The sequence below is a fragment of the Penicillium diatomitis genome, assembly GCF_028827545.1.
Source record: "Penicillium diatomitis strain IBT 30728 chromosome Unknown utg000009l_segment0_segment0, whole genome shotgun sequence".
Lineage (NCBI taxonomy): Eukaryota > Fungi > Ascomycota > Eurotiomycetes > Eurotiales > Aspergillaceae > Penicillium > Penicillium diatomitis.
In genome coordinates this window covers 501674-518392 of record NW_026623181.1, presented here as the reverse complement: position 1 = coordinate 518392, position 16719 = coordinate 501674, and the positions used below count along the sequence as shown (strand labels likewise).

The 16719-nt window shown below is 51.0% G+C and overlaps 6 protein-coding genes across 6 annotated transcripts; 4 read left to right on the top strand and 2 right to left on the bottom strand.

The window, feature by feature from the left end:
- Positions 1-259: 259 nt before the first annotated feature.
- N7539_006698 (tetrahydrofolate synthase) lies at positions 260-1990 on the bottom strand (the record flags this gene model as incomplete). The annotated part of the gene is made up of 3 exons (XM_056936299.1): positions 260-1663; positions 1730-1867; positions 1973-1990. 3 exons carry the CDS (start codon positions 1988-1990, stop codon positions 260-262), a joined length of 1560 nt encoding a protein of 519 aa, XP_056788234.1.
- Positions 1991-2781: 791 nt separating this feature from the next.
- N7539_006697 (putative phosphoinositide phosphatase (Sac1)) lies at positions 2782-5001 on the bottom strand (the record flags this gene model as incomplete). The annotated part of the gene is made up of 3 exons (XM_056936298.1): positions 2782-2958; positions 3013-4739; positions 4794-5001. The coding sequence occupies 3 exons, from the start codon at positions 4999-5001 to the stop codon at positions 2782-2784; spliced, it is 2112 nt and encodes a 703-aa protein (XP_056788233.1).
- Positions 5002-5681: 680 nt separating this feature from the next.
- N7539_006696 (Rab family GTPase) lies at positions 5682-6622 on the top strand (the record flags this gene model as incomplete). The annotated part of the gene is made up of 5 exons (XM_056936297.1): positions 5682-5751; positions 5813-5832; positions 5900-5926; positions 6020-6211; positions 6275-6622. 5 exons carry the CDS (start codon positions 5682-5684, stop codon positions 6620-6622), a joined length of 657 nt encoding a protein of 218 aa, XP_056788232.1.
- Positions 6623-8399: 1777 nt separating this feature from the next.
- N7539_006695 (MICOS complex subunit MIC60) lies at positions 8400-10498 on the top strand (the record flags this gene model as incomplete). Its single annotated transcript, XM_056936296.1, has 4 exons — positions 8400-8504; positions 8580-8688; positions 8767-10385; positions 10454-10498. The coding sequence occupies 4 exons, from the start codon at positions 8400-8402 to the stop codon at positions 10496-10498; spliced, it is 1878 nt and encodes a 625-aa protein (XP_056788231.1).
- Positions 10499-11175: 677 nt separating this feature from the next.
- N7539_006694 (uncharacterized protein) lies at positions 11176-14772 on the top strand (the record flags this gene model as incomplete). Its single annotated transcript, XM_056936295.1, has 1 exon — positions 11176-14772. One exon carries the CDS (start codon positions 11176-11178, stop codon positions 14770-14772), a length of 3597 nt encoding a protein of 1198 aa, XP_056788230.1.
- Positions 14773-16034: 1262 nt separating this feature from the next.
- N7539_006693 (uncharacterized protein) lies at positions 16035-16532 on the top strand (the record flags this gene model as incomplete). The annotated part of the gene is made up of 1 exon (XM_056936294.1): positions 16035-16532. The coding sequence occupies one exon, from the start codon at positions 16035-16037 to the stop codon at positions 16530-16532; it is 498 nt and encodes a 165-aa protein (XP_056788229.1).
- Positions 16533-16719: the final 187 nt, after the last annotated feature.

Sequence of the window (16719 nt, the reverse complement as noted above, 5' to 3'; positions counted from 1 at the left end):
CATTGAGCAAATGAAGCTCGAGCGCAGGAAGGGGCCCGGCCTTTGCCATTCTTAGTAGTATTTGGTTCGATGAGATTTGATCATCAGTTTGAATTGTTGAAATCCTAGCAGGGAACTATTCCTCCTAAACGCCCGCTTTAACGCAAGAGATATATGTACAGTGTGTTGATACAGTACTTCCCGTTCAAAAGAGATCGGTTGGCTTCGAAAGACCTGTGCTAGATCACTTCGCGTTCTCGATCATTGCCCCGAAAGGTGATCATACAGCCTCTGAGTAAGGCTTGGTCTCAATTACATCAAGGAAGCCTCCCACCAAGTGGATGCTTCCAGTGACCAAGGTCATTACGGGCGCCTCGTCTTGATGCATATCCTTTCGTTCCTGGGCGGCGAGATCTCGGGCAAAGTCCACAGCTTCTTCAATAGTACCGAACACCTGAGTTTGAGCAGTAGGGTCGATCTCGTTCCATGCTGCGGCAAGAGACTTCTGGACGCGGAGCAGTTCCACATCATCCGCATTCGTGTTCATGCTGACCAAGTCAGGACGGAATCCAGCTTGTTTGTATGTCACATTGGTACAGAAAAGGGCGTGTGTGAAAGGAGTACCAGACTGTAAGGCATCTGACAGAGTTTCGTGGAGAGCACGAGCCAAGGCCTCACTGTCACGAGTTTGCTGATTGAATATCAAAACCCGTGTTTTCTTTGCAGCAACATCACTGGAGGAGTCCACTTGGATGCGAGAAGCAAACCATTGGCCAGCCAGACGGATGCTCTCCAGAGTGTGGCCTCCATCGATGTACCAAGACACGTTCTTTTCAAAGCGAGTTTCACACCGCCCGCCCAGGCGAGCCTGCGTAAGTCCTGCCTTGAACTTTTCAGGAAGCGGCTCGGACATAATGTTTTCTGAGATCTGGGCGACGCCAGTCTTTCTCAGAAACTCTGCTGCTGCTGCGACTGCGACAGAAGCATTAGTGTATTGGAAGTCACCAGCCAAGCCAAGTTTCACTTGACTTGTGTTAGGACGAAGATCAGGGTGCTGAGAGACAACAGTCAATGGAGTATTTCGGGCAGCCGCCCGCTCAGCGAGCACTTCCTCTGCACTCGGCGCTTGCGGCGCCGAAAACGCTCTGACGCCCTCCTTGATAATACCGCCCTTGTGCCAAGCAATCTTTTCGATGGTGGTGCCTAACATAGCAGTGTGGTCAATTCCAAGACTGGTGATTGCTGCGACCTTTGGCTTTTCAATCACATTGGTGCAATCGTACTCTCCACCAATTCCACACTCAATCACCGCCGCGTCAACTCCTTCACTCAAGTATGTGTGGAATGCCATCAGAGTAAGGTAACGGAAATATTGTGGCTTAGTACGCAACGACGAGGGATCTTCGCCAGCGGCTTTCGCGGCGGCGTCAAGACGATCCCATACCTCGAAGAAGTACCGAGCAAACTGTTCCTCGGTGAGCGGTTCATTGTTGATTTTAATGCGTTCTCGCGCAAACCGTAGGTGGGGTGACGTATACAGTCCAATTTTGTGAAGTGTCCGAGTCGAAGGGTCGTTTGCTGGCTGAGTGTACTGAGACAGAATCGATGAAATGAATGCCGAGGTTGAGCCTTTGCCCTTAGTGCCAGCAACATGAACCAAGTTCAATCGGTCCAAATCAGAGGGCTGCAAGGTGGTTCAAATGCATAAGTAATCCGACAATGAAAAGTGTTGGGTAAAGGGTAGACAAACTTTATATCCAATGCGACGAAGCCATTCAATTGTCTCTGGAAGTGAGCGCTTGTTCATGTCCTCTCGCGAGGTCGATTTTCTGAGCTCCTCCACGATCGCGAAATTCGTTTGCAAAGAGTTCAGAGCCCCTATCGCAGCCTGAATTCAATATACATCAGTACAATTGGAGCTGCATGCGGGGACGAGCTTTCCTGCCCGGTACATAGCTAATGGCTATCATCAGTGCGGGGAGTCATAGCGTACCTCATATGAACGAGCCATGACGGGCGAACAAGTCGAGACTCGCCTTTGCGAATGAAAGCAGCGGGTGAAGTTCCAAGTCCCTTTCATGAAATAAATTTTTCTCGCCAGATGTCTTGCTTATGCTGGGGCGGACACTTTGAAATGGAACCCCCGAGACTTTGAAGTCAATTAACTGGAGTTCGGGCTCTACTGTTTCTCTCCACGGGAAACTCATGGGTCCGATAATCGGGAGCATCACATGACCTTATCGCCATGCGGCTCCCTTCGCCTTGTGGAGAATCGTGTTGGAAGTGGATTGATTCCATTGGGCATAGGCAGATGGAGGCACGGAGACAGGGTTCAACAATAATACGGATCATTCTTTGACCTCGAAAGATGCAGTGATTTCGTTTGGAGCGGACGAGAGAATACGTGGCAATGAATAGTTCAGAATTGAATCCTACGATCAACAATCTGTCTGGATAGACGTTTGTAGCAATCGTCTGGCCTGGTATGAGCAGTTCATGCCTCCGAGGTCAGAGACCAGAACACCATTTAGACTATTCTGTCTAGGAGCCGTATATAAGGAACTACCGTCAGAATGTATCAAAATATTAAAGGGGGTGGGCCGTGGTCGTTCTGACCGCAAAAGGCTTGCGCAGGATTCAGACTGGATTAGCCTTTGGACATGACAGCACAGAGACAGACGAACAGTAGGCAGCATGCGTCAAGGCAGATGATTGAAAACAGTCTGACACACGAAGATGCTGTAAGGTGTACAAAAGTAAGAGGTGGCAAAATGGCCGAAGACTGAGACATGATGACAGGGCCTATTCAATCCTGGTTTTGCCCTCCTCAAGAAAGACAAGACGAGCGTTGCTAATACCCCGCTGGTGTCGCCGAGAAGGAAGCCACTGACCGATGAGCGGATCCGAGCGAGCTTTAGTGAGAGCATCTTGATAGCCCTCCGCACCAGCGACAGGAGTGTTCAGTTTTGGCCAGTTCACCTGTGCAGCCTGTTAGTATAGCACAGCATCAGAGAAATTTCCAGCAATACATACGTAGAGCATGCCGTAGCGATTGATAAAGTTGAAGCAGTAGGCTCCGATGAGGATCCAGATCATTGTGAAAATCCGAAGAGGCCAGACGGCCGCATCCGGTAAACGTCTTGTGAAGGTGGCAATCAGGACCATGAACAGACTGGCCGCAAAAACATACGGCACAGCCTGGATGACCAGAGGCCGTCGGTCGATAAACAGTTGAATGTTAGCGAAGGAAGTATCAGAAGGAAGGTATGTTCCCAAGAACACATCAAATCCATCCTGACGTGGTCCGTCCAAGAAGTTGTTGCGAACATATCTGGTGATTGAGTTTCTCAAGTCCTGAAGCGCGCCAGCCCGGGTGCGCTTACCAGTGCGGGTGAAATCAGTCTTCAGAGCGCCCGTGCCAGAGTAAGATTTGGAGACAACATCGGCATTGTCCGCCCATATATTACGGAATAAGTTCTCGAATTCGGGGTCATCATTCGCGTTTTCACCGGGACTGAGAACACCGGCATCCATGAGTTGTCGGGTCAACGCCCAGCGGCCGAGCATACTCTGTACGACGTTCGTTCGATCAAGACAGTCCATACAATTCGTGCGCACCACACTCGTCTGCGTCGATCGTATTTCCAGCTGTCCGCCAGGAGCACCAGGGTTCTCGACTCCTCTGAAGTACCCGCCTTGAGTCAGACCATCGTTCAAACGTCCCATCAGAAGTTCAGCCCGGTGCCACTTGAGTCCCTTCGTCTCGTTGTGAAAATCGAAATACACGTAGTGGAGACGATCCATTTCCTTCTGTTTCAGACCTGGCTCTACCACGTGAAGCTTCTCGGAGGTACGGTTGTCAGTTTCTCTCCTCTCTGCGGAGGTAGAGACCAAGAAACGAACTAATTGTTCGTAGGCAGTCTTCACGCGTTCCTCGCGACCTTTTTGATTGACCAGGTTGACCATGTAATTTTCCCCGTAAAGGCGTATCTGCTCAGTGAAATGCTTGCGAGCAGCTTCAATCGCTGTCTCGACGCCCCGAACCTGTAGTTTGGGCGTATATTTTAGATTATTTACCTCGGCCCAAAAGACTGGCACGCTGCCTCGTGTCTGGACAAAGGAGTAAACCTGAAGGTCTTGACCAGTCTTGCCATTCGCCATGGATTGGCCAGGAGCATAGCCTGATAGGCCCCCGGCAACATCGTTCAATATTACAATCTGTTCCGTCTCATTGTAGTTTGACACGTGGCCCTGCTCATCAATGCCTCGAGAGAAGTATCTCGTGCCTGCACGGTGTCGGGATCGTCGTGTGATGAGCGCGAATGTGAATGATGTTCCCTTGACTCGAGCTGAAGTGATGCGCATCATGCCAAACATGACAGGAAGAATGTAAGGGTCAGCTCCAGGCTGGGGTCCATAGCGACCACCATTGGTGTTGTTCTCCCCTAAGCTGAAATCGATGAGGTCGGACTGAATGAATCGGTTCCAGAAGAATCGGTCGTCTGCGCGCTTCCACAGGGGGATCTCAGGCGGACTCTGTGACTGTCGCTGGAAGCTGTTCGTCAAGTCCAGTGAGTAGGAAAAGTACGTAGGGCCTGTGCGAAGCAGATCTTTGATCAGGGCGAGGTAGGTATCCTCATCTTTATCGTGCAATGGCCGTTCGCGCATTGGGAGGAACTCGGTGGAGGTAACCTTGTACACCATATGACCACGAAGCCGGCCCATAGGCTGAGCTTTGGTAATGACAATGATGTACTTGTCTAACCAGAAAGATCAGCATGTCTCAGCGCATTTTCAGAGCACTCATCATTTACCCAGTTTCAATTTGATGATCCCCAGAATTCCCGCAATGCTAGAGATGCGCTTCGCGCCCGAAAGGGGACCATCATTCAGACGCAAGTCACCCGTCGGCCTGTCTACCACAAGAGTTGGAGCCTGGGGTGACGAGGGTGAAGTGAACGCATAGTGGGAGGGAGACGCGTGCAGATTGATATCCCTGAATGGGAGTATCTGCGGTGACATGGCGTCTCACAAGGTCAACAGGACGGGCAAAACGTTGATGATCAAATGGCGTTTCTCACTGAAGTCGACAGTAAGGAGTGGGGGTGACCAAGGTCCTGAGGGGGGAGTGATAGCAAAGGAATCAGAAGGCAGAGTGATTTTACCAGATTCGTACAGTGTCTTTTCAGTACTAAAGTAAGTGATGATCCACTCATCCAGTAGAGCTTATAAGGTAGCCTAGCTAAGGGTACATCGGCATATTTGGTACCTGGTCTGCGGCCTGTAAAGCCACATGTTCGCGGCAGAAAGGGGCGGTCTCCGTGCTTGGCGATGTCTGTAGTCGTACAGAAACAAGTCGAGGGCCCCTTTATCGATAACAATGGTGCCTACTAGCACTGCCGAGTCGCCGACCATTATTACGTCTTATCGGGCGCACTCCAAGTACCTGCTGGGTACATGCCGGCAGCAGAGAGCGGCTGAGGTACTGGAGTGTACCCGCCACACCGCCCCGCCTATCATGTGGCTGGGCCTTCCGTCATCCACTCCGAATGCTGCCTTATCCTTCCTCTCCCCGTGAACAACGACCACACTGATCATCCAGACTTTGGCCTCGATCGCCCATTCGAATCAAACATCTGCGACATCTGAAGACTCTTCTGTCATCTTTTTCTTCTGCTCATATCTGCTTCTGATCGCAAGGTATGGCTTCTCGACCTGCAGCAGGCGCTCGCCCTGGGGCGAAATTTGCCCAATTCAAGCTTGTTCTACTCGGTACGTACCTGTTCTGGCTTGCCAGAACCCCAGGAACCGGTTGGCTGACGTTGCTTTATAGGAGAGTCTGCAGTTGGAAAGGTATAGTACAAGATGTATTCCATGCGGCATGATCCGTTGGACGCTAACAATCAACTCATGGTTACAGAGTTCGCTAGTCTTGAGATTTGTAAAGGTTCGTTCCGTTTGATATCAGCCATCTGGGCTGTTTTCTATTTGCTATGATTTCAAATGCGCAGGATATACATAGACTAACCACTCTAACCAGGATCAATTCGATGATTACCGTGAATCGACTATCGGCGCCGCCTTCTTGACACAGACAATCTCCCTCGATGACAGCACCACGGTGAAGTTCGAAATTTGGGATACTGCGGGTCAGGAGAGGTACAAGTCACTGGCTCCCATGTATTACCGAAATGCAAACTGCGCTGTCGTGGTCTACGACATTACCCAGGCCGTATGTGCTTCATAACCCAGCTGCCGGGGAAATTTTGCTGATGAGGCCCGTTGCCATTTACAGTCCTCGTTGGATAAAGCGAAGTCGTGGGTGAAGGAACTACAGCGTCAAGCAAACGAGAATATTGTAATCGCGTTAGCCGGCAACAAGCTGGATCTTGTCACCGAAAGTCCAGACAAGCGTGCAATCCAAACCGCCGACGCTGAAGCATACGCTCGCGAAGCTGGCCTTCTCTTTTTCGAGACTTCAGCCAAGTCATCCACAAATGTGCGAGAGTTGTTTACCGCAATCGCTAAGAAACTGCCTTTGGACCAAGCTGGACCCCGGAACTTGCGAGCGGCCCCACGTCCCGGCGTTGACCTCCGACCCGAAGCCCCAGGCACTCAAGGTGCCGGCGCATGCAACTGCTAATCACTCTGGGAGATACCCTTCCGCTTGATACACAACCCCGACTTTACCCCCCATTTATTCTTCTATGAGCCTGATAACGACTCTTCACGGACACTGGTCGGCCTCGAGATCTCCTATTCCGTGAACCCGGTTGTCAATATCCGCTTCAGTGCAAAGAGGCCTGCTCTTGTCTCTTCCAGTCTTTCCGGAAACTGCCGGTTCCTCATGTGACTGAGTGTGTTCCTCATCCGAATCTCTGGATATGTCAAGAGCACCATAAGGTAGGCTTCTACTTGCTCTATAGCCATGTCGTGAATGGCTTTAGACAACTCCTCAAGGGCTGCTCCCTTTATGCTTTTGCTTCTCTCGTATCTCTGGTATCTTCTCTACTGGCGTCCTGCATTTTTTGGATTCCTCCCGATGCGGTGCGATTCCTCTACGACTTTTCTTGTCTATTGTCATTTTGCTGTCTACCAGACTTGCCTAGTATCCTAAACTCAGATAATACAACCACCTCAAATTCTACCGATCGTAAGTCATTGCCTCTTAATGGCTCATATGCTCCTCATCTCCCCTGTCAAGAAACATATATCTAGTAAACAGCGAACACCAAGGTACACTTAGAAACACGATACGGAATTTATACTAACTTACATAATATGACAATTCAGGTAACGTTAGTTAGTGATTCTGTGCCACTGGCTCCTGGAATCACAATTAGACGACGGTACTTGTGCTTGCCTTTGGTTATTCTTTTTGGCTCACTATATCCTACGAAAGAGAATAATTTAATATTCACACAGGCGTCACTGTGAATGAGATTAATACCTGGCCTGTATGGTGTTCATGTTATCGGGTCGCTTGTAGGAGAAGTTACAGGCTACTCGGGCTGTCTAAGCAGGGAAGCGTGTCCTTTGCATCTTGAGAAGCACTCGAAGTGGTAATTATTGAGAATTCAGTGATCAGAATTTGGAGAACAATAGATTTTTCTTGTTCAATGGCTTCTCACTTGATGTAGGACTGGATCTTAAGTCATGAGACAAGACCTGAGACTCGGCTGCGGGACGTCCAGGATGCGTCAACAGTCACCAACACCTCATAGAAGGGACCTAGATACCTCTCTGTTAAGTAAATTATCTTACCTGACAGTCAGACCTTGCCGGAGAGACGTCGCCATATACCCGGTACCCGATAGAGCTATGCTCGCACCACTTGATGGAATGTATTGCCAGAGTTAAGGCTTCAATATGATTCATATACATGATGATCTACGACGTAGAGCAACTTTCTGCAAACCTGTCCAGGATCTTTCCATCAACTTCGTCCAGCCTCACCTAGCTACCGTAGGCCATCTCCTAAGTAGTTGACTGCGAATGAAGGATAGCAGTTGTAGGTATATCTAGCACCCGTCTTGGCTGACTTTGCTGAGTGCGTAGGTCTGGTCACATATATATGAAGACGCTTGATTAACAGAACTACGCATGAGATTGCAGCATAAGAGGCGCGTTGACTTCAAATTCTACACAGTCAGCAAAGGCAATGTAATTTGATCTAGTGACTACCTAGTACTTACATACTTTCCCTGTGCAATTATGACGTGGAACTCGACGATAGGAAGGCTATGATGAGCAGCGGCTGTACTACGACGGAGCTGTCGTGGTGTGCTTCAGTTGGGACAGCCTTGACCGCCCGCAGGATCATCGGGGCGGACCGCGACTGACCATCAACCACCCAGTTTTCCAACACTCCAAGGTGATTCAATTGTATTCACTCAACCTTGGCGATCGTGCGGCTCGTCATGCTGCGCTCTTCAGTTGCCCCAAGCCGGCGCATCCTATCGGCCGCTGCTCGTCAACGGACCCCATCTCAATGGCTGTCCAAAGCCGGCGCTGCGCCGGGCCAGGTACGATGGTCCATTGCCCATATCCGAGCGCAAGGCTATCGATGGATTGTGTCACTAACCACAAGTTGATTGCAGCGATTTTTTGCTGACTCGAAGTTGCCTCCCACCGAGCCTCCAACTCCGGCAACCCCCTCCTCTCAGACAGTCGTCCCCCCACAAATCCCGGCGAAGCCTACGGAGCCAGGTAATTCCCACTTCACGGCCCTCAAGCTCCGCCGAATCAATTGACTGTGATATGATCGTGAGCTAATGTTCCCTGTAGTGGCCGAGCTTCCTCCAGTTGCCCCGCCTAAGACTGGCCGTTTCCGACGATTCCTGCTTTATTTGATCCTGACTTCGGGCATCGCCTACGGCGGCGGTGTTTTCATGGCGCTAAAATCCGACAACTTCCACGACTTCTTCACCGAGTACGTTCCATATGGTGAGGAATGCGTCTTATACCTTGAGGAGCGAGACTTCTACCGTCGTTTCCCCAATGCCACGCGGAAGTCCAATCGCATCCAGATCACACGTGATGAAGGCAAGCCAGTCACAATCGCGAGTAACAGCGGCCTTTCATGGAAAGTCACGAAAGACGAGCCCGTCAGCGATGTTTCCAAGAGTGGGCCTCACACTAGCGCCAAGGTCCACGACGCCGAAACGAAGACCGAGGCAGTCAAGCCTGAAACTCGCACCGCAGCCGTGGAGCATGTCAAAGAAGAGCAGGCCGTTAAGTCCAACAAAGAGGAGAAGAAACCCGTTGCCAAGGCGGAACCCAAGGAAGATGATGTGTCCCTGGATGCGCCTCGCCAACCCGCGGTTGCTTCTAGCACCATCGAGCTTCTGGAGTTAAAGGATGGCGATGAGCCGGTTGTGCAGCAGCTCGTCAAAACGTTCAATGACATTGTTACTGTCATCAGCGCCGACGAGAACTCTAGCAAATACTCTGCTCCGGTTGCCAAAGCCAAAGACGAGTTGGTGAAGATCAGCGAGAAGATCACGTCTCTAAGGGAAGAGGCTAAACGGGCTGCTAAGGAGGAGATCGATAAGGCGCACGAGACCTTTGACGAGTCTGCCCGCGAGCTTCTCCGTCGCTTTGAGGAAATGCGGGCTGCTGAGGTTGCTCAATTCCGCGAGGAGTTCGAGGCCGAGCGCGAGAAGCTGGCGACGGCTTATCAGGAGAAGATCAACGTGGAGCTTCAGCGTGCCCAGGAACTCGCTGAGCAACGCTTGAAAAATGAGCTGGTCGAGCAGGCTATTGAGCTGAACCGGAAGTACATCCACGAAGTTCAAGGTCTCGTAGAGCGAGAGCGTGAAGGGCGTCTCAGCAAGCTGAACGAGCTCACCCAAAATATCTCTGAGCTTGAATCTCTGACCACTGGCTGGAGCAATGTCATTGATACCAACCTCAAGACTCAGCAGCTGCAGGTCGCTGTGGATGCCGTCCGCTCTGTCGTGGAGCGTTCAGAAACTGCTCGTCCTTTCGTTCGCGAGCTGGTCGCTCTCAAGGAACTTGCTGCTGACGACGCCGTTGTTGATGCTGCTATTGCCTCCATCAACCCGAGCGCCTATCAGCGCGGTATCCCCTCCCCCAGTCAGATCATTGAACGCTTCCGCCGTGTGGCAGGCGAGGTTCGGAAGGCTAGTCTGCTGCCTGAAAACGCTGGTATTGCCAGTCACGCTGCTAGCCTTGTCCTGAGCAAGGTTATGTTCAAGAAGGACGGCCTCGCAGATGGCGATGATGTTGAGAGCATTCTTCTCCGCACCGAGAATCTCCTGGAGGAAGGCCATCTTGATGCTGCCGCTCGTGAGATGAACACACTGCAGGGCTGGGCCAAGATTCTGAGTAAGGACTGGCTGGGCGATGTGCGGCGCGTGCTTGAGGTCAAGCAGGCTCTCGAGGTAAGTTGGCAATCTTCCTTAATCAGGACCAGTGCAAATTCTAGGCTAACCTTCCTTTTGTGCAACAGGTCATCGAGACTGAAGCCCGCCTCCAGTGTTTGCGGGTCGAGTAAAGCAGCGATTTTATGGTTTCACCTTATCTTGTACATCATCTTCCCGTCTACTGAAAGTGTACCTTTAGAGTTACTTTTTGCGCTAGACTACACCGCGGCACTTTTCTTCGTTGTCCAGATTGACTGAGTCCAGAGGTGTACTCAATCCTCTCTGTACCGTAGTCATGTGCTTGTCAAAGGTCCTTCAGGACTGGCTCCCGTACTTTTGTACGAGGAGCCTTCATCTGTATTGATGGGTCATAGGTAGCTGTTCGAGGCAAGGCCGAGGCGGAGTCAGTCCAAGTACCTCCGGGTCTGCAGACGGCCCGGGGCGGGTCACGAAACTAGGTGCTTAGATAATTCATCTGCTTCGCGGCCGATTGCCGCGGCCACAAAGTGGATGACCCGCGATTGATGCCCACTGGATTTACTTCAGTCCCACTTCGGAAGGCGCCTAGTGGACACGACTTTGACGCTACTTCCAAGTGGGGAACATGCATAGCTTGGAAAGCACCAGACCTGCAGACCCGCACTCCCGACATGTTGTATTCTTCCTTAGCAACTCTTGTCCCCATCGTCGCTTTTGCTACGGTCTTTGCTGATGCTCATCTGACTTTCATCGACGACGAAAATTGTCTGTCATCAAGGCAAGGCAGACACGCAAACCGCCCCATCACCTCCCTGTTGTCGGCGTTCCGATGTCAGATCATCGAGGAATCACAGTTACCGAAGCCAAAGAGGGCTCGAGGCCTTCTATCGATCATGTCGTTCGGAAAAGATCCCGAGAATCCGAATCGCGTACTCAGCGCTCTGACAGCGCATCTTATCAACGAGCAGCGGAATCATCGAGTGCTGGTCGAGCAAGTGGAGAGCTAGAGGGAAGCACACTGGAGAGCAGCTCTCGCGAGGGAGGTCGCAGAACAAAGTTTCGACGCAGCCGTCAAACTCCAAACAGTTTTTTGGTAGACTACCTGCCACCCCCAAGGGGCTACGGATTCGAGAGATTATACGCACGGGCAGAAAAGGCCAGACACGATAGCCATGATAATGAAGAAGCCAGCAGGGCCAACGTGCCCCAGCGCGCTCCGTATGGTCCCTCGCAAGCAACCCACACAGATACAAGCGATCGAAAACCCACGCCTGAATCACCCACCGATGGAAACATTGTGCCGTCAGGCGCCGGCCAAGGAGGAAACGCATCACCACTACGCCGGGAGTCGGGAACTCAGGATGGCAGGCGAAATGCTTCTCCTGCTATGGACCCTGAGACGGTCCAACTGGTGAAGATGGCATTGAGCCTCAGCGAATCTCGAAAGCGAGCGACATACGGACAGTCTCGTGGTTTCAATCGGCGGGTCCCTTTTCATGTCGCTCGGCGAGCTCCTGGGCCTATCGGTCAAGCTTCAGGGGTCTCCAGCGGTAATTACGGCAGCGGTGGATTCGAGGACTCTTCATCGCCGCAGTCTCCGGTATCGCGTTTCCTACCGTTTACGGTTGGAAACGACGAACATTTTTATGAGTGCACGGAAGGAACACTCAAGCGCGCAGAACTGGCTCGTCGACACTTTGAGCTTTTCCACGAGTACACGCGATTACTACCTCTGCTTCCGCCTTTATCTGCGCCCGTCCACTCTAGGGGTGGACTATCATCATCGAATGGTACCCGTCGCGCATCAGGAAGTAGAATCTACAATCCTCTCCAAACAATAAGGAATCGGAAAGTGCGCTACCGAGAAAAGTCTTCCATCGATGCAGAGGCGGCTGGTTGGCTAGACGTGCACAAAATACACAGATGGGTTGACTCCATTGAGGCACAATACGGTGATTTAGATCATGACGAAATGCAGGTCGTCAAACTTCCATCATTGCGAGAAGGTCGACAAGACGGAAACCAGGGAAGTGTGCGAGATTTCCATATCCCGGTCTCTCCCCCTGCTGGTCTGAGACAAATCAGTCGGACGAACAGCTTGAAGACAAATCGTCCACGCCTTGACTGGACAACTTCTCCGGCTGAGCTTCTTGCGGACGTTCTATGGCTGGAAAGTGTTGCTAATAGAGCCAAGATCGTGGATAAAGATGGGAACAAGCTCTATCCCGACCCTTCTCGTTTGTTTGTAACAGATACGAAGGTGGAACATACACGATCAGAATTGCTTCCATCTGTTGAGGTGGCACCCCAGGGTCGAGAAAGGCCAGACTCGCGCGGTACTTCCTCGTCATATTCAAGAGCGGCTCTAGAAGCCGGATTCAAGAGCGTTGGCCGAGGCCGACATAGACACCGCTTTCATGGGCAGGCCATGTTCGCACGAGGTCACAGCCCGTCGAGCTCACCAAAGCGCTCGCGGTGGGACAAGGTCAAAATGCGGTCTGAAAGCACGGCGAGTGAGTCCAGCCGAGATCGCCGCAAGTCGTCGGAAAGGAGTCATGGAATTTGGAGTCCTTCTCGAAAGAAGTCCGAAGCTATGACGCGCAAGGATACAACTGAGACTGCAGAAGCGCGCCAGTCTCGCTCAAAATCTCGTCGGGGCCTAGACGGTACGCCCAGCAGAAATTCCGAGGTGCCAGATGTTCCGTATTTTCACTCCGAGGCTAGCCATGCTGGTCGACAAGCCTCGGTATCCTCAGCTGGCAGTTGGGGCAACAGAAATCTTGCGAAGGCTTCCCTTGAGGCGATGGACAGCACTGCACCTAACTCTCCAGCTCATGCGTCTTACTTCCCAAGCATTGCTGTAAAGTTGTCTCCGCCATCAAGCCGATCTCCATCACCTGCTAAGAGGGGGCTTCGACATAAGATTGCCTCACGTCATGAGCGCAGTAAGAGCAAACATGACCCCTCGGAAATCTACGAGGATGAAGACTTGGGTACAGTTGCATCCAAGCAGCCGAATCTACAGAGCGAGCATCATGCCGAGCGACTACCGCAACTCCAACCAAGTCCACTTCCAGACATAGATATCATGCGAAATATTGATCACCATACGACCGCAGAAGCTGGCAGTGAGGACTCTCGAGACCGTAAGATTCTACAGACACCAGAGTCCAAGCTTCGTGGCATTCTTAAAGGCCCCGGTCGAATCGCCGGCAAGGTGGGGAATGAGGTGTCCAAGGTTGGCGACTTCATTCTCAAGAAAGATACGCCTCACGATATTCGTAAGTCCTCAGCCGCTGTCTCTGACAATAGCGGTTCCGAGGGCGAAGAGTCGCGAGGTGGAAAGCGATCTGGAGCGAAGGCGCTTTTGCGTCGGCTCCCCGGCTCACTTGACGACTCAAGTATTCTGACTCGTCGGGAAAGCGAGAGGATTCCGTCAAAACCAGTTCTGCCGAATTTCACATCGTCAACACGACAGATAGAGAGCAACGCGGAAGCGAATGGCGATATCGAACGAGGTGCCTCGCATGGCCTTGCTGATGCGAAAGGGCGGGGCGATGAAATCGAGGAGCCTAAAAGATTTGCTCCACTACGAAGCAAGACCATTGACTTCGCATCGGCTCGCCAGATTCATCATGATCACACAAGAAATTCCCACGCTATCAAGGACCCGTCAATTCCCTTCAGTCTCACCAACCCTCCCGTGACGGGCCTCGCAAGAGCTCGAGCATCCGCAACACCTGCAGACCAGAATGATGCCGCGAAAGCGGACACTGGGCGATCGTGGAGTATTTCAGAACGCAGCATCTGTACCTCAAAGGCCTCAGGCCTGCCAGGTAAGACTGAAGTCGAAAGAACTCTTGCCCTGCTTTTGTCTTCAGGTATCAAGGCAAGAGAGATTAATCGCAGGTTTCATAGCTCGCGCGATCCCCCTCGTTGGCTGTTGGATACTGCAATTGAAAACGGTCGTATTCCGAGAGTAGATCGGATCGATGAATTCGATGCTGCCGTGCAGAATCTTCTTCGCCGTTTCGAGATGACCCAATATTCGTTCCAAAACTCGATGCATCACTTTTCCACTGCGACTTCGGCACCTCTCCGTTCTCAGCTCAAAGAACTGGAAAGTGTTGTCAATGAAACGCTTACACCACGAGTTCGTGCGCTTGCGGATAGTGCAGAAGATCTCTGCGTGCAACTGAATACCACGAGTACGCTCGCCGTTAAGTCCCTGAGTGATGCTCTTGACAAAGGTATTCGGAAGCGTCGTAGACGCCTCCGGTGGGCACGACGTGCTACATTTGTCGTCCTAGAATGGACGCTTGTCGGCATACTCTGGTGGGTTTGGCTCATTGTTGTGGCGTTCAAGTTTCTTCGCGGAGTCTGTCGTGGGGCCATATCTGGCGTGCGATGGGTTCTTTGGATCTGAGTCTGCGGTCAGCCGCCACCAACTTTCATCTCACTTGTCCTTCTCTCTCACTGTTCATGTTTGAGTCTCTTACTTCATCGTTGATTGTTTTTCACTGAGTCGGTTGACCGTCTCTTAGCGGATACCCAGTTATTGCTTGCAGCGTTTTTGTTGCTTTGCCCTTTCCTGTCTTGAAGTCCTTTCTTTTCCATCCTTATTCTTCTACTGTTACTACTGTAAGCTAATACTCCTCATCCTTATACCCTCATCATTACTCCCCTATTGAAATCCCCTACCCTTGTTTCCTGTACTTGGCCGCCCATTGAACAAATGGCCTTTTCTGAGTACTTGAAGGGCGTTTCCGTTGCCTTTTCTCAGCATGTCTATAAGGTGATACAGCAGTGGAAACTTCTCTCTCACTTCATCGCGTTCAGCTTTAGACTTAATCATGATCCATGCTTTGCCGAGGAGTTTGCGTGGACGAAAAATCTGTCCGATAGTGATACAATTACCTAGATGGCTTCGTTCTAGCTTGCCAAAATCATCCCCGAGTCAGCGCTCTCGATTATGCCGAGCCTTTGATTGTTACAAATGTTATTAGTTCTCCACTCAGACTCGGAAACGACAGGATCCGTCGAGACGGGCAAGTAATTTGAACATGGAAAAGACCCTGGTCAAGCAACGAACCCAATCTTTGATGTTGATGAAACAAAGCCACTCCATTCATCTTTGGGAGTATCAAAAACGTTGGAATGGAACTGAGACTAGGCGACTGATACTGTGCCAAGATAATCGGGCTTTGTTTGTACTCGACCCCAGGAATGGTCGATGATCAGGCTGACTAGGCCCGATTGTTTAGCTGAGACAATGGCATTGAAGAGTCATACTGGGCTTGAGGAACTACCTAATTTTAGATACGTTATTCCCTCTGTAGCTCAGTATGTCAGAATCGGGCTAACGATTTACATCCAGACTCGCCTTCGCGCGATGAGCCCCAGAGAAATACTTAAGTAGCCCTCGCGCTGACTCTCAGGGCTCTGCATCACATCACATTCAACAAGACAATTTCATCTTTCAAGAACATTCACGGGGAACCTAACTCGACTCATAACGAAAACAAGCAGATTCACTGCAAAGACTGATCAGCCTGATATACTTCCAAACCTTCAACGTCCTCAACAGACAAATCCCCAGCTGACGAACTCTCATAATCCATCATCAGAGCTTACAAAGGCTCAAGGTTCCGTGAGTTCATTAATCCCGAACCTCCGCGAACAGAAAAGATGTTGCAACGACGCTACCCCAACTCTGAGAAACCCGTTGATCGCCGTCTAGGCCGATATTCTCAAACCGCAATTCTTTCCCCAGATCAAACCGTCTCATTTAATCCCACCTCCATCTGCCCTGTATGCAATCAAGCTGGAGGTCTCGCCAAGTGTGCTCCCAGAGACCACCAACGAAACCTACGCAGCAAGCACGACATGATCAAGATAAGTCCCCGCTTCCCCCTCAAGCCCCAGCCATCTGTTCGTGATCTTGAGGACGAGTTGTCTCTCTACAATATCTTGAAACGCGTGGCTCGTGCGGGTATGGATTTCGGGGCGCTGGGCGAATTGCTGGTAAAATTGCTTTACAGGCGCGATGAGTTTTGTCATCGGGTTGTGACGGCGTTGGTGGATGGTGGTGAGTGTCTTGAGACGGTTGCTGATGCCATGCTGCAGTATTATGATATTCGGGACTCTGATGGGTCACCTCTTTGGATTCTTCCGGATAGATATTAATTGGATGGGAGGTTTCGAGGTATAAGGCATGGAGGGTTGCATGCGTGAGAGATGCCAAGAGGTACGTTGCTTTTATCAGATCGCTCTTTGGTGTTGTTGAAATTGGGCAATGGAGTATGATTCACAATGTGGTCATGAAATGTATTATGGAGACAGGAGAGTAGGAACTTAAAATGATATCTCAAAT